Source organism: Lagopus muta, chromosome 6, assembly GCF_023343835.1.
Source record: "Lagopus muta isolate bLagMut1 chromosome 6, bLagMut1 primary, whole genome shotgun sequence".
NCBI lineage: Eukaryota > Metazoa > Chordata > Aves > Galliformes > Phasianidae > Lagopus > Lagopus muta.
The window spans coordinates 24,688,788-24,714,745 of NC_064438.1; the positions used below are offsets into that span (position 1 = coordinate 24,688,788).

General features: G+C 40.8%; 1 protein-coding gene across 10 annotated transcripts in view; it reads right to left on the minus strand.

The window, feature by feature from the left end:
• Positions 1-2,024: 2,024 nt before the first annotated feature.
• Positions 2,025-25,958, minus strand: part of RPAP1 (RNA polymerase II associated protein 1) — a 38,934-nt gene continuing 15,000 nt past the window's right edge. For 6 of the 10 annotated variants that reach the window (XM_048949977.1, XM_048949981.1, XM_048949980.1 and 3 more), the window contains 18 exons: positions 25,192-25,334; positions 24,660-24,758; positions 24,099-24,200; positions 22,365-22,532; positions 21,040-21,228; positions 19,288-19,422; positions 18,940-19,119; positions 16,191-16,348; positions 14,759-14,938; positions 13,874-14,072; positions 11,853-11,962; positions 10,365-10,560; positions 9,628-9,777; positions 9,066-9,208; positions 7,198-8,002; positions 5,161-5,337; positions 4,398-4,454; positions 2,025-3,595 (listed from right to left, as the gene is read on the minus strand). In XM_048949977.1, the coding sequence (XP_048805934.1) occupies positions 3,440-3,595; positions 4,398-4,454; positions 5,161-5,337; positions 7,198-8,002; positions 9,066-9,208; positions 9,628-9,777; positions 10,365-10,560; positions 11,853-11,962; positions 13,874-14,072; positions 14,759-14,938; positions 16,191-16,348; positions 18,940-19,119; positions 19,288-19,422; positions 21,040-21,228; positions 22,365-22,532; positions 24,099-24,200; positions 24,660-24,758; positions 25,192-25,334 (3,347 nt within the window). In that variant the 3' untranslated portion in view covers positions 2,025-3,439. The other 4 variants (XM_048949984.1, XM_048949983.1, XM_048949982.1 and 1 more) reach the window with 4 other exon arrangements.

Here is a 25,958-nt window from a genome sequence, read left to right on the forward strand (position 1 = left end):
CAGCTGGCACCACTCAGGGCGTTCTGGAAAGTTCCACTCAGCGCCCTCAGCTCTGCACTGGCTGTTGCACCAGGAGCTGCACGTGGGTGTGGGGGGTCAGCAGGGCTCCCAGGTGGTGGCCAGTATCTGCTGACTGTGCCTCGACAAAAAATTAACTTGATCCAAAGGCAGAGCAGGTGTTGCTTGGTTTAAAATGACCTTCGTTGATTAGCAGCCTGTGCACCACAGCGACCGCTCAGAGGCAGGGAGCACAGAGGGGATGTCTCTACAGGGGGTCCTCTGGTCAAAGTTTCTGAAAACAAGGGTAAAGGCCAGTAAATTACCCCTAAGTTATTTATACAAGGAATATCAGAGGGCCACCTCTGTAAATGGAGGGAATGGATGAACTTTCAAAAACGAGAAGAAAACATATTTTGCCCCAAATTCAGTTGAGCTGGAGGCACAAGCCTGTCGCAGAGATCTTTAAGAGAACACCATAGAACTGCAAAGGAGCAAAAGCTGTGTTTCTGCTGTCTGACCCTGTAAGAGATGTATGTGTGACCTGCAGTGTATTTGTACACCCAAAACTTACAGCTGGCTCCATATATCCACAGCTTCAAGAGCAAAAGGTTTTCAGAATTTGCCTAAGAATAGGTAGCCAGGCAGAAAACGAATTATTACGTTATAAATAAATGGATTATTACATTCAACAGCCAAAAGGAAGTGGTCAATAAATACAGTAGAATGCAACTACAATGCAACATACAATGCTTCATGGTTACGTTACCGTCTTAAATATCCCAAACACTGCTTCTTACACTGGGGTTTTGATTTCTTGCCCAGCTCTCTCCTACACAGCTCAGCCCTTCCCACCCGTGGAGCACTGCTGCTGAGCTGCCTGTTTCTCTGGGAGCTGCTCAGCAGAAGCAGGCCATGCCATCAAAGCTGGACCCCAGTCCAGAGAATTCAAACCACTTGCACTGTGGCTCACGCAAATCAACTGTTTCTTCCAGAGGGAATTCTTAGCAATACCTCACGTGAAAGTTCACTGAACTCTCCACATTTTCTCCTACAGTGTACTCAAAAATGCAGGAAGCTCAAACTAAGTTTCAGGGTTTTTTGTTTTAGTACCAATTTTGCTGCATGTGTGAAAGTCTGTATTTAAAATAGAGAAAGCAATGCCCTCTAGTGTTCTGCAGAGGAATCTGGAAGAAGGCTCCCAAAAGCCTTACAAATTTCAAGCTTAGAGCTGCTGTACTGTCTCAGTCATTGCCAAAGTTTTGAAGTCTTATGGCTAACGCGCGACATGCTTAAAATGTTCTGCAAATAAGCATGACAACAGAACTGTTTGGGATCTCTTCCTTATATTTCTGATGCCTGCTACAGAATCCTGTCAGAAGTATTTTGTGGGCACACACTGATGGCTTGAGGAGCATTTGGGAACGAGAGGACTTTACAAAACCTGATCCCTTCCTCCTCAGAGTTCACAGAATAGATTTATTACACCTCTTCCCTTTATCTCCAAATATTATCTGTGAACAATTTTTTTTTTTTACTGCTTTCCCACTGACACACAAGTTGTTTTTTTTTACTGCTTTCCCTTGCACCATGTACACACATTTGGCAGGTAGTGACTCACCCCACCTCACAGCATGTGGCACTCTGAATGTATTGATGAACTGCAGACAGAGCTATGAAACTAAAGAGGTTTAAATAAAGAGTAGAGCATTCTCACTGTTACACAAAAACTACAGAACTATCAAAATGTTCATTTACATTCACATAGATTTCAAAACTCAACTTCACATCACACAAAGGACTGGAAGAGGTTTTCATAAACTGGACATCAGAAGAGCAGAAGATGAATTCCTTGCTGATGGCAGTACTTAAGTGGCCATCTAGAAGTCCTTACATTTTACTATGCAATTACTCTCCAAAGACAGCTGCTTGGACTTAAACCATCTAAAATGAAAACTTGCATGCTTTCAATTGAACTTTTAATCACATAAAATATTTTTTAAACAATTTAACAATAAAAGTCACAGTTGACTACTTGGTACTTTATTACATTATGTGCTATTAACCTCAGCAGACCAAAAATTGCAATAGGAAAAACAGCAATAATGAAAAAAACAATTAAAATCACACATCAGTTACACCCATGTCCTATCTGAAATAAGGGGACAAAAAAGGTGAAGGAAAAAAGGTTTTCTTCTAACCTAAGGGGTACTGGTAGAATTAGAAAATTGTCTGATAAGTCTGAGAGAATCTGAAGTCTTCAGGATAGGCATCTCTATGCACCTCCCAGAGGACTTTATTCATAATAACAATAGAAAAGAAATAACAAGCTTTGTTCATAGAAGTTCTCCAAACAAAAGCCTGCCAGACTGACTGTAGTTCTACAAGAATGACTGGATGCAAGTGAAACATCCACCTCACTGAGATTACACTTAAAAAGTAAATTCTGGGCTTGACGTGGCACGTGTGATTAGTCTTTTAGGGCACTACATTTGTAGTCCTCGTGTTTGAGGCTGCAGTACTGAGTTTGCATGTAAAATTGGGATCAAATAAGCTTTTTTTAAGAAAGAAAAAAAAAGATGTAAACTTAGGATCTCTGCTTCAGAATTTAAATTACATTCCCCTTTCCTCAGAAGGGAAACAATGAACCTTTTAGTTAAACAATCAGACTGTTTTTCCTCTAATGGGGAGTGATTAATATTCTGCCTACAACAAAATTATTTCAGATCTTGTTATATGTGTAACTAAATAAGGGAGAAAAGAAAGCAGTTTTGAGGCTATCCAAAAGACAACCAAGGTAGAATGACCAGTGTTTACACCACTGCATCAGGATCTGTTGTTTGTTAAAGGTATGACGCAATAAAATCTGACTGATAATGCGCACAGAATACAATCCTCAAGAAGTATCTTGGAGAATCAAAATTATAAAAAACAAACAAACAAAAAAAGCCCCCACAGAAATCAGTTTTTTCCTCCCGTGTTGTCACTCTATTTGCTGGGAGCTGCGGGGGAAAGGAACCACTCAAAATCCAAGACACAAAAAAGCAAGAGGAAGACAGACATCATCATAAGAATTCACAATCCCCTGTTGGAATCAATGAAACGTTGTTTGTTTTTCCAGTTCTTTTTGTTTATTCATCAGTCCAGTGTCTCTCAGACACATTTTCACCTCCTCCAGGATGAAGCAGAACAATCTGAGAGAGTATTCTGGAAAATGCTCTAGCATTCATAAGAAAGAGACCACAGACACATATTGCCATATCTTGAGAAGATCTGTGCTGTGCAGTAGGGCTGGGAGCACTCTATCAGTGTTTCACTTTGCAGAGATTCCACAAGTGTCAAAGAAAGACACTTTAACAATCTGAAATGTGCATATTCTCATCAGTGAAGCATAATTTTCTTCTGCTCTTCCCCCTAGCTGTCCTCTTCTATAGGTGTTTAGCTATGAGACAAGCACTGGTGCATTCCCCTTATTGTCTTTTTGCATCACCATCTGCAGGTACTTCAGTCGTATAGGAGGGAGTTGCTCATAAAGGTCAAAGCCCAAAGGGCTCTCTGCATTCAGCAGTCTGTAGTAGAGAAGGTGCTTTTTCAAGGTCTGAGGAGAGAAACAGCAGCCATTAGACGTGTCTTAAAAGTACAAATCTAATCTTTTCTCCTACTTCTGACATAACAAAGTAAACATGACAGACAATACAACTACCACATCCAACATATTTAATTGCAATGCTTTCAACAGAAGAGCTGTAAAAAAAAAAAATAATCAGTTTCTTCAAAGAAAGTCTTTTGATTTGCATGAGTTTTCCTCTTCTGAACTCTTTCCTCAACAATCTCTCTCAATAGTCCCTTGCAAGAAGCCCAAATGGGGTTTTGAGTGGGAACTTCTAACAATGGACTGAAATACTAAACAAAATTACATAGCTCTGTTACACAAATGATAAACTTCAGCAAGATCTGGTATGGTAAGGCAGGATGGAAAGGTGAAAAGTAGAAACTTAATATCTGTTTTGTTCTTCTGTGGGGGAAGAATCCAACTAAATGTTAAGGGAGGTCTGTACTGGCTGCCTGTTCATAGCTGTGCTAGAACCAGCCCTATAGGATCTAACACTACGCAGAAAAAACACTGCTCAGGCAAGAAGCATGGAAATAGAGTAGAAGAAATTCATAGAATCACAGAATCATTAATCTATGTTCCAGAGGGCTCATTGTGTTGAGTTTAATTGTAACAAGAACTAGATAACACTACTGGTAGATACTGCATGTTGAAATCCTGCTGCCAATCTCTTCATTCTCAAGTTAGCAATGTAGATAAACAACAATTTCAAAAGCCAAAATGCAGATCTGTGAAGTACCATCCCTACAAAACCTCAATGGTACACATTGATCCTTACAGATCTTACCTCATCCACCAAGAGCCAAGTCTTCCGCAGCATGCTTTTCCGAGCAGCATCAGCCTCCTAAGAACAAAGCATAAACTTCAATTAATACAGCACAATGCCATCTCTGCCCACAGGCCTTGCAGCACTCTAGAACAGTGCTATAATTATTAAGACAATGGTCCAAAGAGCAGCTTGTTCTATCAAAAAAACTTTAAGGTGGCAAACTCTTGGGTCCTTCCCACTCCTCCTTCCCGTGTTGACATCTCAACAATCCAGTAGAATTGTAGATCAGGGGAGAAAAGAGTTAGCAGGAGGAACCAGTGCTGGAGATTTGAGACTACGGTAGGGCTCCTGCTTGGTTAACTCAGGCAGTGAGTTATTCAAAGAAGGTAAAAGGAAAAAACGCTCCATACCTTTAGACTGTCCCTGGCAGAGGCTAAGACTATTACAAGCCCTCTATGCATGGTCAGCAATTTCATTACACGTGCTTCATTCTTTCCTTTTGTACATTCACCCATAGATGCTTAGATTCTGTTTCTGTAGGATTGGCTATGATTAGTGCAAGCTTCTCAGGATATTACAAACAACAGTGGCTGTCTACTGTCTACTGTCTCCTGTGCGGATTCCAAATTTCAGATCTCAGACAACTGCACAGTCCTCTCCCCATACTTATAATCTTTGTTTTCAAGTCCAAGGCGGGTGATCCACCAACAAACCACAATGGATACTGGGGAATACCAGGTGCAAAGCTCCCAGCCCTGAGGCACTGATATTCCTTACCTACCTGAGTTGTGCTGTCTTGGGAGAAAATAAAGCTGTTCACATGAGCCACGGCCACCACATAAAGAACAGGGCACCAGGTGTTGCGCAGTGCACCTGTAACCAGTGTTCGGAAGTAATGTCGCAGGAGGTTCAAGTTATCCTCAGGAGGGGAAGTGTATCGCTCGAGAGGCACAGGAAACTGCAAGAAACCCACCCAAAAGGCAACATTACCTTCTGTGAAAGAATCTAAGCAGTGAGGAATTCCCCAGCTGTTAAGGCACATGCTGCCATGTAACACAATACATTTCATTGGCACAATTCCCATTTGGAGCAGCACCATTACTGCCCAGGCTGACTGATGTGACATGCCTTTGACAAAGCGTCCTCGAGATCTTTTCAGCCTTACAGATAAGTGTTTTAGCAGACAAGTGATGGTACTTGCTTTTTGGCACAGGTAGGAAAAGGTGTTTCAAAGTGAAAAGATAAAGTGCTTTCAGCAGCACTATATCTTCTGCTAATGTATCAGAGAGACTTACAACAGCCTATGCATTTAGCAAGAACAGGAAAGCAGATATATATGCCAGAGTTAATGCTGCTGTTAAATTAAACTTCCAACGTTTTCTGACTTCACTTGTCTGACTTGGAAAAATAGGTTAGAATCACTTTTAATAACAACTTAGTTTTGTTCACTTCTCCATTCTCCCAAAATCCAAACTGCCACCTTCTCTGTTTTCACAAGTTCTGTGGGTCTAATGTTACGTATTTCACTTTGAAGTATTTTCTTTGCAAGACTAAAGAAAATCATTGATTCTACACATTTCAGCAACAGTCTTCAGTGCAAACACAGCATTTATGCTGAACTTTTAGTGTTTGGCTACAAAGGCAATATTACTAAAATTTTTTACTGCTCACTAAGGTAAGTTAAACATATCTTAAGACAAAACAAAAGAAAAAAAACCATCTCCCTCTACATTGATTTTGCTCCTGTGAAACTAGAACATACATAGGGAAGGGCTACTGGAAGCACCGTGAGTACAGAGAGCTTATCACAAAAACAGGCCAGAGAATCCTGGCTTACTTGGCTTAAGAAACAAAGACTCATCTGGCCATAACAATATAGAAAAACTGGTTGCTGGGCCACTACAACCAGGACAAAAGCATTGAGGCAAAAAACTGCTAATTCACAATTTATTTATTTATTTTTCAAAAGTTGTCTTTGTATTAGCAAACTTTAGGTTAAATCAGGCATCGTCTGTTATTTGGCAAGTGACAAAGAACATAAAGCCAGATTAATTCAATCTTTTTTGCTCTGCTCATTCAAAAGAACTGCACTCCTGCACTTCACAGATAAAACTTTCTCACCTAGTGACCCAGTCAAGCACAACTCCAGTATAGCCAACTGTAAACACAGTCTGAGAAGAAAAATGGTGTTTGCCCATGCACTGCATAGGAAGATTCTCACCAGGCTGAGAGAAAAGTTAAGGGAAAGGTAACTCATGCAAGAAAAGCATGGGGTGCCAACTAGCCCTTCATACATAGCAGTCATAAATTAGGAGCTTCTCAGCCACTAGACCAAGCAGGACATGGGACAGCATCCACTGAAGACTGAACAATCTCATAGGTCCCACCTTTCACATTATATGTATTATCAGCTCACAAAACTAAGTTCAAAATCTTTCTTGAAAGGATTCTTTAACAAGGGCAATCTACAGGAACTGGACACTATTCTCCAGACTTACAATCAATAACATTGTTTCCCTCTCCAAGTCCCTCCTTCCATTAAAAAAAAAAAAAAAGCCAACAGGATACACTGCTGTAATGTATCTCAATAAAAAAAAACAAACAAAAAACTCACTGCTCTCCATTCCTACTTCATTTTACATTCCATGCACTGAACTTTCTTCAAGGAGAACTTGTAAGTGAAGAAAATGAAGGAAGAATGAGTATTCTACTGAACACTGAGTAGTGCTGGAAAAATGACCAAAACAGGGCTGGAGAAACACAGGCAAGAGCCCAGTATCTCAGAAGTGTGCAGGCAACAACCATAAAGCGTGATTACCTGCTGGAGGGGCACTCCCAGTGCCCGCAGGATACTTGTGTGCTCCCCAAAAACAGAGAGACGCAGATGAACACTGAAACGCTTCTGCAGAGGTAGAAGAACAAAGACTCCGAAGAGTGGATCTCCAAAGGAGACACCTTCAAACTGCTCCAGCAGACTTATATAGAGATCATGGAAGGACGCCAAACCAGGGAGTGGAGCATCCAAGTTCAGAGAGTCCAGAGCCTTGGGCTGGCAGTACATGGAAAGAAGTGCAGCCGTGTAACAGTGGATTGGTGCTTCTAGAAAGAGGTCACTGCCTGTGAGGAAGATGCACATAAGTCGTGCAAGTTTGGCAGCAGTAGGGATGGTCTGAAGGGTTTTAGGACGCCAAGTTTCCAGCAACAAGACCCACTGAAGGTTCCAGGTCACAGTGTTGACTAGATCAAGTGGGAGAGAGTTCAGCACAGCCCCACGCGTCTCTGCATTAGTCACTTTGTTGTAGAGGCTGATAAGTGGAAAGAACGGCCAGTCTGAAGGCAGGATGGGCCCTCTGACTTCAGGAAGCAGCATTGATTGGATGAGGTAATTACGTCCTTGGTAGGATGCTTGGGAATGCACAAGGGCAGGCTGCAAGTGAACAAAATGAGAGAGGTAGCAGGAGCGGATGGCAGGCAGATTCTGGTATGAGTCTCTCAGCAGGGCACCACGAGTAGGCTTTGAAGAAGATGCTGCTGCAGAGCCAGGCTGTGACAGTTTGGCACTGGTACCCAGATGCAAAATATCAGAAAAGTCAGCTGCTTCTGGCCCTCCAGTTTTCCCTTCGCTGTAAAGTAAAAGCAAACATCAGTCAAGAAAATCCCAAACACATTAAGCATGGATTATCTTGATATCTCCAGGAAATTCATAGAACTACACTTGGAATTACCAACATAAATACAAAATAAAAATAAAATGAAAAACTTCCACACAAAGCCAGTGGTCTGGTGAGGAGGGTGCAATTCCATGTCTAGGGAGACAACTTACCTATCAGAACAGATGTCAGGGTGCTGAAGTGAAATACTGTATATCATGTAAGGACACCTTGAGTCAATAGGACAACTCCTATAGTGGTAGCTTTGCACAGTCAAAAGAACCACACAGACTGGCAAACAGAAATTAAGGCAGAGGAGCTGTCAAACTTGTGTGCCACAGTCTCAGACCACACACTTATCATGGTCTCAGATTACTTGCCAAACTTTTGCAAAATGGCATATAGCAAGTATCTGCAAGGAGGTGAGGGTGTGGGGAAGCTTTCCTTTCTAAAGGAAAGTTTGCTGGAGATGTATGGCATTTCTTTGCAGCTGACTGTGAGGAACAAAATAAACTGCTACCATCTTGGTCAGATGGAGGATGTGTCACATTTGAGGTGCTCCGTATTATTTCTAATACAATGTGGAGAATGCATCATAATCAAATAAGAAAAAAAAAATGTGTAAGAACTTGCTAAGCCTTCCTTTTAACCCTTACTGTACAAGTTTTTCAGAATAGGTCAGGATCCCATGTGTTTCCTAGCCTCGCTACCATCAGTGCAGTAGATGCTGGACCTTAGTGAAAATGAGTTCTACCAGAAATCACTGGACTCTTGCCTCTGAGGGGATCAAAAGAAACTGGTCATATTTCTCAACATGGATACAACCAAGATAAATTTACAACCACATTGCCGGTCTGACTAGGAGGCTCCATGACTTAAGAATACGCCAGCAAACACCTGAAATTTGAATAAGCCCTACTGAAGGTCAAAAAACATGACCAAGTTCCATTGCCAACATCTGCTTTTTCATCATTTTCAAGTCTTTCCATGTATCAGACTAACGAAAACAAAAACAGAAAAAAAAAGCACAGCTTACAGAAGAAACTCTGGATTAAAAGCAAGATCCAGCAGGATCTCATAAGCCAGATGCTCGCTCCCCGGCAACAGACGGCTCAGCAATGCCATGGCAACACAGTGATAGAGCGAGGCATGACGGCTGTAATCCGGACAAGTGCCTGCCTGCACAGGAAAGAAACAGATAAAACCACTGTTTGTCAACAAGGCATCAGCAAGGACCGTGGCGGGGGAGGCAGCTGAGGGAGAGATCTCGCTGGAAAGTGAGAGGCTGAAAGAGGACCACAAGAACAGCATTCTTGTTCAGCATTCACACAGACATCTTTCAGGAGTGTTGCTAGAAAAGTTGTTCTCGCTCTAGCCCAAGGACAGACAAAAATATAATTTTGCCATCTAAAGTATTTTGGATCTAAATCCCCACGTCAGTAACTATAAAGATATTACTTGCTCATGGGGCAGAACAGTCAAGACAGCAGAAGACCAAATCTAGATCAGCTATGTGGAAAGACCAGCTGCCAGAGCTAGAGAAACTAAAGTGAAGTCAACTCCAGGAGTGAAAGAAATGAAAGAGCCAGCAAGGATACCATTTTCCTAGCCAATACTAAAGCGAAGTACTGCAGATGATACTCATGGCGCAGCATCCATGCAGATGCGGGAGTTACTGAGGGGGGTGCAGTCTGCCAGCTTTGATGCAGATAATCCTTCAGGCCTTCAAAGCTCAGCACAGAGCTGTACTATAAAGGAAACAGAAATGGAGACAACTATTACTAACACAGTCTGCACTCGGAGAAAAGTAAAACAGTCCTCTCTGATGTCTATCATCTCCTGCTTTCCCCTTAAGAATTCCTGTTGGCTGCTATAAGATTTTCAGAAATGGCCTGAGAAATATCTGTACTTCTGCCACAGTGCTCACACCCGTGTTCAATATCAGAAGAAGGAAGAAATTTCCTCTTACGTTTAGTTTGATCTCATTTTTCTTTGTTACACATCCTTCAACCATCCCTCTTTCATTATCTGACACTTTAGTTCAGCCAAACAGTTGTTTAACTGTTCTCAATGTTCTTTATAACTCCATCCTTTAAGCTGCATCATCATTTGGCACCTGCTCTATAATCCCAGCTTCCCAGCATGAAGTGGATATGGCAATTCAAAGACTCGCCTGTTCTGAAAATGAAAGTATTTCTCTCAAAAGTACTTTGATATTTTTACATTAAAAACACACCAGTTCTATTTTAATAATGTGGGACGATACAAATACTGATCTCCTTCCAAAGCATGCTATCATTCACACAGAACTCATAGTGAAAAAGTATATTCTCACCTTGCTGATTAGTCCTTTGTGAATATGGGTGATGCTATTGATGAGAAATAGGAGGGCAGTGAGGAAAGGGAAAGGTGACTTGGAGCCAACTAGGCTCAGAGGAGGTTTGCCTCCAGTACAACTCAAAGATACAATGCTGAAGACAGATTCAGGTGCTGGGGAACAGGACAGAGGGTTGCACAGAGCTGAACATGGCCTGTGTGAACACAGAATGAAAGAGATTAGGTCAAAAGCACTCGTATTACTGAAAATTTATCCTGTAGGAATGTTACTATCCAAACCATGCCACACATTGCAGCAAAATGAAAGCCACAATGACTGCAAAATAGAAAGGAGAAAAACCAAAGCAGTATCAACAGCTGATCAAGTAAGGACTGCCACATAGAAACTAATGCCAGTGAGCTGTCACAGATTCTAGTCTTCAGCTATATTGTTCACAATGTGCAGAAATATTGATGCAATGATGCACCTCTGGTGTCAAACATTTGAAAGCTTTGGACCTTTATTAAAAAAAAACACACACTTCCCTACATGCATATGTAACCCAGGCTAATAAAGCTGCCCACATACTTTGGACATTTCAAAAATTATCAGACAGGCAAAGCCAAAAAGCCAGCTCTTACCCAAAACTGCCACTGCGAAAATATTGCCTTGTGCATCAGAAATTTTGGTGTTAGAAGCTTCAGAACTCAGCTCTCAGTCATGAAGGAACATGAGCCAGATTGGTGAGCATTCAAATACCATTTGAAATCAAAAATTTCCAGTGTTGCTTACATAAAACTGGATGTTTCTCTCAATACAAGTCAAACCTCTCAGTTTACTTCTCTCCAGAGAACTGATTGTAGGGTGGTAGTGAGGCTCCCTCTACAGCAGAAAGAGGGAACATCCACAGCACTGAACAGTGCCCAGAGCCTGAGACCAAACTTATGTTATCCAAATGTTTGAAAGGACAATTTGGTATCCAGCCTTTCACTTTCTCTCCTGCAGGGCCTTTCAAGGAGCTCAGCAAGAACTTAAATTATTTTATAAAAGTAGTTCATACACAGCATTTGAATGGTGCATGTACTCCCACTGATGTAAGGACTCAAATTGACATTGCTTTGTTCTTGTTTTTAAATCAGGGAAACTAAAAAAATAATCAAAGCCAAGAATGGATAAAATCTATTTGAACTTAAAATAAAACACAGCTACTTTGCTTACACTGCTTTGTGTTGCGAGGAGAGAAAGGACAAAGAAGGGGTGTAGACAGAGCCTTATTGCACTGTAATTCATCCAGCTTTCAGTATCACACATATGAGGTACATACGTTAAAAGGTAAATAAGTAGGAAGGGAGAAAATTATCTAAAACATAACTGTACTTTTTGATGTATTCTAGGCCAACATTAGAAAATTTCTTTGCTGTGAGTGGATTCCCAGCCCCTGGAACCACCGTGTTTCCTGCCCTCCTGACCACGCAGTATAGAAATGAAGCAATGAAATAATTTTACCTGAGCAAATCCCACATGCTGTGCATGGCTGGCTGGCTGAGCAGGGGCTGCAGCACCTCAGATGTCAAACGTTCCAATTCCTCTAAGCAGTCAACTGGATTGACTGATGGCTGCATAAAACAAGAGGAAACAGAGGAATGCAAAAATACACTGATTTAGTTACGCTCTTTTTTGATGTCGTTACGACACACCACATCATCTACATAACAGCACTGCTATAGGTTAGAGCTAGCTTAACTGCTGAGAGCATGGAAGCTGAGAGCTGGCACCTCAAGGTGTCCTCATACTCAAGTATTAGAATGCATCAGAGAGAACTCTTATTTGGCTGGAAGTAAGGTATGGGATCTTTGGGAGAAAAGTCCCTAAATGTAAATTTGCTCTATGTGGTTGACATTCCCACTTCTTAACATTCTACCTATATGCTGATCTTCTCATTTAACAACACAAAGGTGATCAGGACTACCTTGAGAAAACAAACTGGCATCATGAGGGTCGCAGGAAAAAAATAAAAATAATAATATTCGGCTGTATAGAGTGCAATTAACCTACCCATCAAGACAGGGCTGTGGATGAGCACTGTACAGGGGAGGATCTGTGGGGTTTGTTTTTTTGTGTTTTTTTTTTTAAGAGAACCATCCAAATTCTTCTGACCCTAGTAAGCAATATTCCAGATTGAACGAACAGGCTGGCACTTCTTTTTTCACTATACTTTGCCTTTGTTAGAGAAATACTCATTGCTGTAACAGAATCTGATTTTCTCCCAGGTCTCCAGAAATCAGTCAGCAAAATCTAAATGTTATCCTTAATTCTTTGTAGTCTAGGAAAACCATCCCATGGAGGTCCCTGTATTCACTAGTCTAGTGACCACACAGGTTGATCTTTTTTTTTAATTTTACTTTTTTTCCTCTTATCCATTCAAATACGCTATGTGTAATTTTTATTTCATCTTTAAATCAGATCATCTTAACCACAGGCTGATGCTGCTGCTGCTGCTGCTGATTATTATTATTATTTTAAGTGGAAGTTAAAATTCATATGGCACAGTTCAAGGACCTAAGAAATTATTTAGTCAGCTGCTTTTCTGGAATATCTATAGAGAGTAAAAAGGAATACTAATCTCTTTGAATGGTCTTCCTGGGTCTCTAAATATCAGGACCTAATGACAGCAGGTCAAAGGAGCTAACTACCTTTGGAAAATTGAAGATATCTTTGAAAGACACGGGCAGTTTCCACCCTAGCCAAGGCAAACAAATTCATTTGTTTCAGACAAATTCCAGTGGAGTTAGAGAGGTCTGAATAAATACAGGCATTAAATTATCCCCACATCTTGAAGATAACTCTCCCAGGTCAGAACTTGGGCATATCAGCTGGGCAGTAAAGAGGAATCCTGCAATTATCTTCAGAACATGAATCTTTAAAGTAGCAAAACTATAAGACACCGTTTTTTCAACAGCATAACACTGACATGCCACCTTCAGAATACTCTGCTAAAAAGATGGTTACAAACTGCAACTGTGACCAGGTTACAGAATTTGACTTTCAGTGTCGGTGGGACAGTAAATAAATTCATCTTTATTGCATCCTGCCCGAATTTCACATGGTTTGACCCTTTGTGTTCTATCCTCCTACAAGGTTATTGCAATAACTGTCCACATGCAGGATCTCAGACCATCACAAATGCAAAAATGTGCAACTTAATTTAGCCTACGAGGAGGAAGGACTGACAAACTGAATTAGGTCATATTTACTGCATGCTGGCTATCTCTGCAGTAAATCAAATGAGTCATTGCACTACCACACTCCTTGATTGAGATTCTGAGCCCAGAAGAAATTAAGACAGTGACATTTGGCATTACCAATGTGAAAGATCAGCATCCAGCCTAGGTAACAGGTGTGGCAAACAACATCTAGTCCTCATCTGTGCTCTTCAAAGCCTTCCTTTCTTTTTTCCAGGTTTTCAGTGGTAATACAGAAGGGGATACTGGTGACATGAAAAGACAACCTATGCTTTTTGTCCTTACCTGTTGACTGCAAGCACTGTAATAAACTCCCAGGTAGATCATATAAGTTGTGGTCAGAGGCTGAAGAATTTGCCAAGTTTCTGTCCAAGATATCACCTGCAGGAATTTTTTCATACTGGTCTCCAGAAAGGGCTGTAAGCCTGACACTTGATTCCATGATACTGGAGGAGGTGGAATCTGTTCACTGTCTTCACAGCTATTATTGAAACACAGTGGAAGAATGGCACTGGATAGTGAGGATGCCTTGAAAACAATTCTCTCTAAAATACCATTTTAATAGCAAGATTTCTAGTTACATGTAGCATGGAAGATGGATGACTAATGACAGCTACTAGGGGAAAAACAACTTCGCACATTCCCACAGACCAGAACAAATCATTTTAGACAGAAAAGTCAAATGAGAAACTATACGTGAAAGCTAAAGTTTCTTCACCTGCATTACTCTCTCCTTAGCTAAGCTTTGGTTTTACTGAATTTACCCCTTTAGCCAATAAAACTAGCAAACCCACAGCCCACTTTTCTTAATCCTCTTCCATCTTGTTCTCCACAGCTTCTTTCCTCCAGACCTCAGAGAAGTCATTTCCTTTTTCCCTGAAGGAAAAGTCAAAGGAGTTCTCTAGTTCATTCTGGCAGGAATGATTTGCTAAATGCAGATTTTTACCCCTCCCCCTTATCAGACTAGCAGGCATATAGCTATCTACCAGTCTTCAATCTACCCCTTCTGTCCTCATGTCAAAAGCAACACATCCCACCATGCAGGGACTCACATGTGGGACAGCACGCCATATGAAATGAACGAATAGAGAAGGGTAAAGCCAGGTCTCCCAACTGAAGAGAATACAAGACAACTGCTCAGATGCATGAAACAGGTGACAGAGGGCCCACCTGCTCAGTTTGGCCTGCAGCTCCACCGTGCATCCTGCAGTTTGTGTCACATTTACCAGCAGAGTAACCACTGCTGCAGCTCTCTGGACAGATAACTCAAACATGGGATTCTTCTCATGGCTAGTGCTGAGCAACTCAGGCAGGGACTGCAGTATCCTCACCAGCACAGGATAGAGATCCCTACGGTTTAAAATACAAAATATATGAGGTTGGAAGTAGTCCAACACCTTGTTCAAGCTTAGTTGGCTAAAGCAGGTTTGCCTAGGAACATGTCTAGTTAGGTTTTGAATATCTTCAAGGATGCAGAGTCCAGTCTTTCTGAAAAATCTGTTCCAGTGTGACTATCTCCACAGTAGAAGTTTTTCCTTTTACTTAAGAGAAATCTCCTTCATCTCGATTTGTAGATGCTGCTCCTTGTACTTTTCCTGCTATCACTGGGAGGACCTGGCCCTTTTTTCCCCCCGAACACCTTCGCACGTTGCTAAGATGAGATGAGAAACACCAACATCTCCAAAACAGAATAATCAACAGACACGTAAAAAATGAGAAAGAATTCTATCATTTCCAACTCAACTGAATCTACCCTGCTTCCAAACATTCCAACCAACTCTTGAAAAAACACCAAATATTTTCTTTTTTTCCTCTAGTTTTCAAATGCTCAGAGTATACACTGTTGTAATAATGCAAATTCAAGCAATCTGCTGCTGCTTCTCTTTCTTCAGTATTATCTACAATGCTAAGAAACGACACACTGCATTTTACTTTATTAACCAATACACTGTTGTACTCAAAATGCTATTGCAAACAGAACTTCCCTTCCAACAATTACTACTGGCCTCTCCTCCACTCCTCTTCAGGGGAACTCCACTGCTATCTCCATGCTTTCAAGGAAGACTCAATGCTTAAGGAAGGTCAGGTTTACTCCAGAGCAGACCTTGAAGTTCAAGTACAAGAACTTGAATTTTGTACTGAACTGAGAGTTGATGCAGAGTTTGTCTGCACTAGTCTGCCACAATTTTCATACATGCTGGGGACTGCTGCCCAGACTACCTTTAGCACACCATATTCAGTCCTAGGTCTGCTGCACTCAGCATGTCTTGAGGTCACACAAGCACAGCTGATTCAAAAGCCTCTGAGGGGAAAAAAGATGTAGTCCTAAATAGTTTAGGTTTATCCCACAGGACAGAGAAGAAAGAATAAATTAAAAGTGATTAAGCACAAGAAATAAAAGAGAGCCAGAAAAAGAAAAGAACTCAACACTAACACCTTCAGAAACCGAATTTTACTGCAGGAGGCCAGAGGAAGGGAGGTAAGACTCCCTGAAGGGAGTAGCAACTGATTCTAGAGATCCCAAATTCAACCCTCTGGAACGTGATGCCTCCGTTGTGCTCTCCACCCCCACTATTTCCACTTCTCCAGCTTTGGACTGTACCGGTAGAGGTCACAGGCCTGACCATAACCAGCAGCCACTGCCCACAGCCGGAAGGCTTCAGTGTTCAGTCTGATGGCCTCTTCCCTTGGCAGAAGCAGATCCTGCGGATCTTCAGCTGTAAATCGAATTAACCGGCTCTTCATTTCAAACTTGTTAAGCTGTAAAACAAATGAAAACAAGTAAACAAAGACCAAAACACAACCAAAGAATAAGAGACTTCACTCACATGCGTTTACAACAGTCACTAATCTGACACACCAAAAAAGCTGCAGATTTTACTGCACTTTATTCTATTCCCCTAACACTGTTTTCATCTTGTGTAATCTTAGAGAGCTTACTACAAAGAGTCAATAAATCATTAATGGTAATTAAGATGGATGTATCCCTGAAAGAGATGCCTGGATGTTATCTAATCCATTCCACACAAAGAGTACACTTAAACCACAGAGGTTTGCCTGACCCCCACACACTCTTGTTTTAGGGACTCTTTGCACCATTAATTGACTTTTAAACAAAAATTACTCTTCCTTAACTAGTCATAAGTCGAACTCCAGTAGTCAAGATTACACTGAGATTTATCTTATCAAGAACACTGTACACAAAGATCACTGAATGGCTTCTTGCATTCCTCTTAAGAGGTTACATTGGATGACTTTCAGAGGTCATACAATCTGAATCTTTCTATAATTCTTTGTTTGTTTTACAAAAAGGTACCTCCTGCCTATTAGTTTTTAAAAAAAAATATATAGAATTCTAGTGCTTTGAAAATGTTCTGAGGTTATTTTAGTATTTAATTAAGCCTGACATGACTCATTTGCAGTTCTCTAGAAATAACTTTTATCCTCCCCAACAACTGGATATTTTTGTTTAACCATAGAAAAGAGCTTCTCCTTCCCCCTCCCACACATACAAAAGCTTATGTGTGCTCTGTCTAAACAAATGCACCGACAATGTCTTTCTCACAACACAAGGACACATTACAGATAATTTAAAATTCAAATGCTTTAGAGCCATCTTGTTGGGAAATCACTGCACACCCACAAGAAGCAAAGGAGCTGATGAATCAAACTATGAATTCTGACACCCCTCCTACAGAACAGAGGGCAAAGTTAAATTTACTTCCTGAGGAGGAAGATAGAAGAATTCTGTTTTTAGGTAAAATTCCTACGCTATTTTGTTTTTTAGTATCTTCCACTCCCATGTTCAAGTGCCTGCAACTAGTCATATGAGACTAAAACACAACCAAGCCCTGAGTGGTAGCAACCTTGTAAACAACATTTGCATGCCTGGAACACCTGGACTACTCAAAATCCAAAAGAGAATGAAATGTAGAGATTTTCTGTTATGTTCCTACCACCACTTACAACTTTAAATATCCCATTATTATCAGCACGTTTTTCTATGTATTTTATAGCACAATTCAGTATTCTCCTGCTGATGCTAGCAATTTCCTGCATAGCCATTTATTAGATGCTATTAAGAATACTGAACCAAAACACCTCAGAGATACACACTGCACTGTAATGGGTGCTGCTCTGAGTTGATGCTGTGTATTTATAGCACCTGTGTTGCCCTGTATGAATGAATACAATTAGCTCTGAAATGGAAAACCTGTCCAGAAGTAAATAAGAGGGGCTGGAAGTACTGGCTGGAATAACCTGAGCTGTTCAGGTAAATTCATGGCAGGAAAGTTCAACTAGGGCTGTAAAACACAAAGACACAAATAAGATCTCTGGTTTATGAAGTCCTAAGCTGCCTATCATCGGAGCCACAGGAGAGTACAGAGCAATACATGCTGATGTGCACTCTAAGCATCTGCTGCTGGCCAGTATCACTGAGCTGTGCTGCGTGATTTTTCATAGCTGCACTACACAGACCTCCTTCCAACCTCAAAAAAAAAAAAAAAGGAAAGAAAAGACTGAAATGGCTTCCCCAGTGCTATACAACAGAAGACACATTGTAATATTGTCAACAATTCCTTCAGAACACAAACATGCATCTTCTTCACAAGGATTATTTTGGCTTCTTTATTTCAGCTCACACTCTGTCTTAAAAGAGATTTCTGAGGTTTCCCTGCAAATGGCAGAAAATACCTGTAGAGGTAACCTCACAGAGACTGTAGTTAAGAGCTATACTGTGCTTGAACCACCAGGAAGTCTAATTGGAGACTCACAGAGTCACGGAAAAGTTGCTGGTCAGAAAGGACCTCTGGAGACTGCAGTTCTCTCTGTTTAGAGCAGGTTGCTCAGAGCTAGGTCCAGCAGAGTTTTGGATGTCTTCACAGATGGGAAGTCTACAGCGTCCTTGGGCAACCTGTTTTTGCTAGTTTCACCACTTCAGAAGAAAATTTCTATTTTTAACTGTCTTTTATTTCAACTTGTGCTCACTGCTTCTCATTAGTAGTAAAAAAGGGTAAATTTTGCTGCTTTCTTTACTCCCTTGACAAAATACACATCATCACCAGCTTTCTATTGCCAAGCCTAAACAATTACAGGGAAAGATTGAAAGCTGTAAGTCAGATACTTCAATCTCTTACTCATTTAAGTGGCCCTATTGCTTCCCTTCACCATAGAGTGAGACTGAAACAGGAACCCTAACCACGTATCTCCCAGTTTCATATGTACTGGTCAGGTCTGAATCACATTCTTCAGCTTAGTCACCCCCAGTTAATTATCCATCATTAGTGAGGAAGCAAGGCACGGAAAACAATGGTATTTGATAACCGAAAAGCTCTTTGATAATCACTCACCAGCCTGGCTGTTGCATTTCTGCCTCCAGATGCCAATACTCTGATGAACTTCATAGCAGCAGCGCAAGCAACTCCATGGAGACTGGTGAGTAAACATCCTGGTTCAGCCACATGAGGATCCCATCGAGTAGGGAGAAATTCCCTGACAATGGTTTCAATCAACCGAGGACAGTCAAGCAGCTGCAGAGAAATAGCAGGCACCACAAATAGCTGAAAGCATGCAATTCCAGTAGCCATACATAAAGAACGCCCAAGTTTGTCTTATCTCCTTGTCATAACCTCATCTGCTTCTTTCTTCCCTTTCTCAAATCTTTTCCTACCATTCCTCCTGTACAATAACAGATTTACCTGGATGCATGCTTCAGAGGAGTGCCTTGCTATGCGAGTCAGGATGTGCAGGATATCCAGGACAACCGTTGGAACAGGTCGTACCACCTCAAGGATATACCTCAGCCGGTGCTGAATCCGTGTCTTCAGAAGTCCCTGGAAGGAAAAAAATATTCATTATGCTCTTATTAACTGCTCTCTGAGAAGCAGTTGCAGGAAGGGAAAAGCAGATGCACGTAAATCTTTTGCAGATAGAAAGTATTAAAATTACCACTGGGGAAATGAAGAGAGAAGCTTCTGTAGATTTGCAAGCTAGTATGCTAGCAAACAATCAAAAGTTGGCCCAACAGAGCAGGAACATCTGAACTTTTGTTCTGTATCAGACCACCAGTGAGCTTTTTGGATAGTTGTGTTCTCCAGAGTTTGAAACTGCAAGTAACAGGGAATACCTCTCTACAAATGACTATTAAAATGTAATGTGGCTGAAAAGGGTTCTCATGGCTTTTGATTCATTTTGGCTAGCCACCACCTTCATCTAACACAGTACTCTTTCTTTAGCCCTGACAGTGCTTGTCACATTGGAGAAAGCTAACAGAAGTGGAGAACAGATACCAGTTTCTATTCTGCAGTAAGAAACGACAGACGCAGATGGATTATGTGATTCTGTATTGCTCACAGAGCAGAAGATCAGTGACTATGGTAAGAATCAATCTCAGTGATAGCGTTAGGCACTTCTAGTTTAGGGAAAAGGTGCAACACTTCAGTTCATAGGACTGATACTTTTGAAAGTTGCAGCCAGGCAAGTCTGAAGCTCTATGTTTGATTGGATTCAGCTGCTTGTATAAATATTATTTTTCCAATATGTGGAGCTGGGATGTAACAACCAATTAGCGGGTGTGAAATCGAATTTATTTCACAACAGCTGGAACAATGCAGAATTTTATGTCAAATCTCTTCTGAGTTCAAACCACGTAACTGTTTCCAGAGTGACAAACTGACCTCATCTCTTATCTACATCTCTTTTGTTAAGCCTCTTCAGCAGCACAGCCTATTAGAACAAATCTGAACTCACAAAGTCACTAACTGAAACCAGATATCTAAGTACAGTAATTCATTTGCCCGGTGAAGTTTATAACCATTTGCCATTCGAATACACAGACTAAGAGATGCGACCACGGACCTTAACAACTGCAGCTTCAGCAGGGTGGAGTTTGAGATGGCAAAGATTACTGTTGTTAGATCTCATATGTAAGCTAAACTTCGCATCCCTGGCATATGTGACACTCATTCTGAGAGATGGAACATGAAGAGTGATATTAGGGAAATGCTAAGTAGTCGTTGCATCAAATGCAAAGAGAATGGCATTGTACCATTCTAATTCAGAACTATGCAGCTATAATTCTCTTGCTTAACTTTAGTAGTGTCTGGAACTGTTTCACTTCAAGCTCAAGTAAGAGAACATGAAAATCATGTCTGTATTCAATCTTTCAACTAATCATGGTAATCAGCGTGCTCGTTGCCAATTTCCCTACAGGAAGCTAGAGATAGTTAATGATGAAACCACACTGGTCAAGTCTCAACATTTTTAGAGGTTAATAAATTCACACTACTGATAACGTATGACAGAAACACGACATCCAACAGCCAAGGAAATGTTCTAGTTTTTGTTCATAACACTACTAACACACACAGAAGACTACACCATTTCACAAGTGCACACAGCCCTGTGCACAGTCTATTCCAGAAAGATTTCAGGCTGAGCTGTGTGCTTACCTTTACAACGTCGTAACGGGCTACGTCTGCATCTGGCTTGTTTTCATCCTTTTGTTTTTTATTCTGAGACTTCTCTGTTCCAGTTAATTCTTCTTCTTCTTCTTCTTCCTCTTCTTCTTCCTCATTGTTGGGGACAAACGGGAATGCAGCCATCCCTTGGTACCATGAGAAAGTGCAATCAAGATATTTCTATGAGGAGAGTAAAAGCACACAAAAATCCCTCACAAAGAGATCACATAAGACGAAAAAAAAAAAAAGAGAGAATTACAGGATGCCTTACAGATTTCCACCTAACTCAGGAAAATAGGAACACAATAAAGGATACTCTAAACATTTACAAGTGGATGAAATGATTTTTCAGAGAAGTGACTTTAATCTATGACCCACAGACACTTGGGAAATCATGAAAAGCAATTACTGTGACACGAATTAAATTCACTAGACAAGGAACAGAAATGCAGCTTAATTGAAAAATGTTTAAAATAAAAATAAATAACCACCAAGGGCTCTAGAAGTTAAACTGGAATTTGACATTTATTAGCTCCATCCCCATTTCTGGGTCTGCATGATAGGCTTCTAGAGATCTAACCACTCTTTTCTAGCACCATTCTCTTTGCAGCTTAACATAAAAGGAACCTGAAACACAGGCCACAGTCTGCTTTGACCATAATGGCCTGCTTCTTTTCAACCAGGAAGACTCTTTAACCTTGCTGTTCAGGGTCCAGTATCTCTGAACATCCAAAAGAAGTTTCAGCTTTCTAACAAGAGAAAAAGCATCAAGGAGAAAAACCCGTAAGAATGGAAAAATAGGTTTACAGTAGTGAAAGAAAAGTATGTGAGAACAACAAATGATGGACACTGATGGAGAGAGGCTAGTACTACTGTGAGGCCTGACAAAGCAGCAAAGCAGGGATAATACTTAGTCACTAATTTGTTCAGAAGCAGGAAAACTACATAGCAAAACAGAACAACAACAGAAGAGGTTGTATTAAAAATAAAACGTCTAAATCGTACACATACGCTAGAAGTAACATGCTCTAGATTTTAAGGGTGTCAAGAAGGAAGAGAACTAGCACAACTGTATGCACTGAATTTAATCATAGGTAGAACCCATTTAAATAGGAGAAAAGAGGACTGAATCTCTTGAATTCGAGTAGTACAGTCCTTTGTCCCAAAGCACAGAAATAGCATTCTACTGACCATTAAGCTAACCCATCCAGCAAGGCTTTTTTAGAAGTTACTTACCTCTCTTTTCATTCTGATTCTATAAATTATTCAGATGATTCAGAATGAAACCAAAGCCAGGGACGTAATGATTTTCTCACCTCATCATCAGATGACACCAGCAGAGCTCGGAGAGCACCAACAGATGCTGCCATGACATTATCCACAGCATCATCCAGAGAGAAGCGTAGCAAGAAGAGAAATCCAGCATCGAGAAGCAGACGCAGAACACTGCCCTTCAAGGAGGAAGCAAATTCTCCAGCCCTGGCCTGAAATGTATACATACCATACAGAGATAATGTTAAAGCTGTCTCACCTCAACTATGTACAATTTAACATCTGCATGTTTGTCTTTTCCCAGTTCTACTGTAAAGCAGCTACACTGTGCAGTCAGCACAACCAACTGCTCTACTTGGTATTCTCCAAGGAAACCTTAGAACCACCTACAGGGACAGAAAAATTTTGTATCATTCAGTCCAAAGTAGTGATATAAAAGGACAGAAAAAATGCTTAAGACTTCAAGGATCCTCAAAGACCTACAGTGCCAGCCATGCAGGAAAATCCACTTAAAAACCATAAAATTAGGCACCTGAGTCACATTTTGACCACCTGCTGTTTACATTAGTTAGGAGTCTTTCATGCTCCCTAACTTCAGGACATCACAAACTGATGCAGATTTGCCAAATTCCAGCGCTGCCCCATACAGTAGGTTAGAAATTGGTAAGAGCTCATAACATAAATGAGAGAACATTTTGACTTCTAGGGAACATTGCCTATTGATGAATGGCTCCTGTTTCTGCATTACATATCTCTCTCTCTGCATAAGAGAAGGGTCACATACCCCAAGTGCAATTACAATGTGCAGACTGGAATCCGCCAGGATGTACACCCCGCTTTGCATGCTACAAACACCTCTTCCCACTTAAAATTCTATGACTCAAGGGCCAGGCCAAGAAAAAAAAGAAAAGTTCTAAGAGAATAATTGCACATTCCTATGGCATTTCTGTAACTTTGTGGTATATTTCCTATTTAGTTTGGAGGACAAGAAGTTCTTTTCTGCTTAGATCAATAGTGGGACACCATCTTTGAGTAGTCTACAACTATACCATAATGATGCTGCTGCTGCTTTAGGCAAGTCAGCTGTTTCCCACAGAACAGGTTTTAGGAAAGTTGTTTTGTGCCTCTCTAGAGAATGAGGAGAAGAGAAAATACAACTCCAGTTCTTTAATGCAGAAAAGCTTTCTTTCTTATGTCTGGACACTTATTATCACTTCATCCTGTTCTGCCCCATCTTTCTTCTCAAAATCATGCTGCTACTTCATCTCAGCCTCCACTGCTGTTAAAGGGAAGGTTAGCACTTCCCCCAAGAGTTGGGTGGGCAAGTGCGTGGAGCTAAATATTCATACTGCTTTATGCCCTCCTCTGTAAGATTAGGCTGGCTCATTTTCACCACCTACAGAACAAGCACATCACATAGCTGGCTCAGGCAACAAGAACTAAAGGGTCACTGCAAATGGGAGTTTTTGCCACAGAAGTAACACCGTAAAAATAACTCAGTCCAAAGAAACAGGGGAACATAAATTGCAGCACTGCTGCTGAGCAACACTTGAAAGCTGCAAAGCTTCTTCCCGCAGAGAATCCTGAAATTCAATTTGCTATGTACCAACATTGTAACTTTTCTTAGCAGTGAGATCTTTGGTGTAAAAAGAAACACTCTGTCAGTGATTTTGTTCACCTGCATTAAAACAGAAGACAAACAACTAGCATCAGAGAATCTGGACCCTGATGCAGTGGAAATGTCAGCTATGGGGTGGAGTTCTATGGAAGTGACTTACCTTTTGAACAATACGACCCAAGACCTGTAGGGCCAGTGTCCTCTGCTGAATAAGTTGGCTGCGAGACAAATGAAAGAGCTCTTGGAGAGAATAACCAGCCCTCTAAATGGGGGAGGAAAAGAAAAAAAAACAACAAACAACCGAGTATAGACAAAAACAGGCCCCTTAAAATAAGATTTGCTGTAAATAGTGCATAACAGGAGATAAATTGCAACACAGTTTTGTTTGCTGTTTCACATCAATTGCAGAAGAGATTGCAATAAATGACGTAATGGGAGAAAACTGTACTTAAAAAAGGACGTGTACTCGTTTTCCATCACCACAGATCCTTAATGGCATTGAAGAAGAAAAGCATTAACAGAGTTGTCTGAAAACAAAGAAAGCAAGCTAGTGCATGGCAACTAAACTTCTCTTCAGGAGCTTGTTTCCAAAGGAAACCACCCATCTACACTTTCTTGAGGTTTTTGTCACTAAAACACCTTGACACAAAAGGAATCTGACAAAATAAACACAGAAAATGGAAATGGGTGTGCTCTTTCCTTTCTGCTTCATTACACCTACCTCTGCCTCTTCTCCATGGTGATGCAGACCTAGATGAGTAGGCAAATCAGCATCTGCAGGAATCAAGTCTCCTTTTAAACTGAATCGAGCTTGCATTCCCTAGCATAAAGAAAATGGTGGAGGGAGAGAAAGATTATTTTTATTGCCTTACTTTATTCACCACATAAAATTCCATTTCTGAGGTGTCACCTAACAGTTGATTTGACAAACTCCCCAGATCAGATCTCAGATTCTTTAAAAAAAAGTTTATTCCACTTTTTTTTTTTTTTCTTAGCTTTCAGACCTGTTTCACCAGAGGTCATCTGAGAGTTATCAGACTCTCACTTCGTAGCTCTCTTTGACACTATAGGCTAAAGTGATCATATAGAATCCCACCCTGTGAAGAACACTGGGTCTCCCCTCAGCCTTACAAAATCTCTCAGATTGAGAAACCAGGGGATTATTTAAGAAAACTTCAAAATTGTCACTGGTGAGAAACATGAACCAGACACTTCACAAACAAGAAAACAAAAATCAGTTTCTGCTTTTAAACCTTTTTAGTTTTCTTCTGCCGGGGTGAAGGCAAATCTTTCATCCACTCCAGCTTCTCAAACTCCACGTTGTCCATGTGAATCCATTCTTTCCTTGGCTTCACAGGCAGATCATCATCTTCGGGAGAGAAAATGACAGCCTTACCTTCCAAAGCAAAGATGAAGAAAATCCTATTTCCTACTTGAAAACCCACTTGGCTTAAAGTCTACATCAAATAAAGGATCCATGTAAAATAAGGAGAAAACAATTTTCTAACGAACTGCTGACTGATGCACAAACATCAAAGCCAGCTGTTTTCATCCTTCAAGAGAGCTAGAAGAGAAATTATGCAGCACTGTAACCAAATCCACAGACAACGCTAATTAGGGTGAAACTGAATGAAAGTTGGGACACAAATAAGGCCAAATGTTCAGAACAAGGGCAGAAAATATCAGCTCCACTTTTGCCAATTAAATGAGTATCATTCAAGAAGGGGAGCATTAGGGGAGTCAAGAACAGTAGCAATGCAAAGAAGGCTAAATGAATTACTGGCCTGGCACAAAATATGGTTTTAAAGAAGCCAGGATAGTGTCAGCCTAGGTACACTGAAGGGAGCACACCACTGCTACCACTCATACTTCCATGGCACTTCCACTACTACTCTCTATTCTGTGCCTCCCTCTAAAGAACTGAGGAAATCAATTTGCAAGGAAAAAATAATAATAATAATAAGAGAAAAATTGACTGAAACTGAGAAACAGCCCAGTGGGAAAATGGGGCAGTTGAACA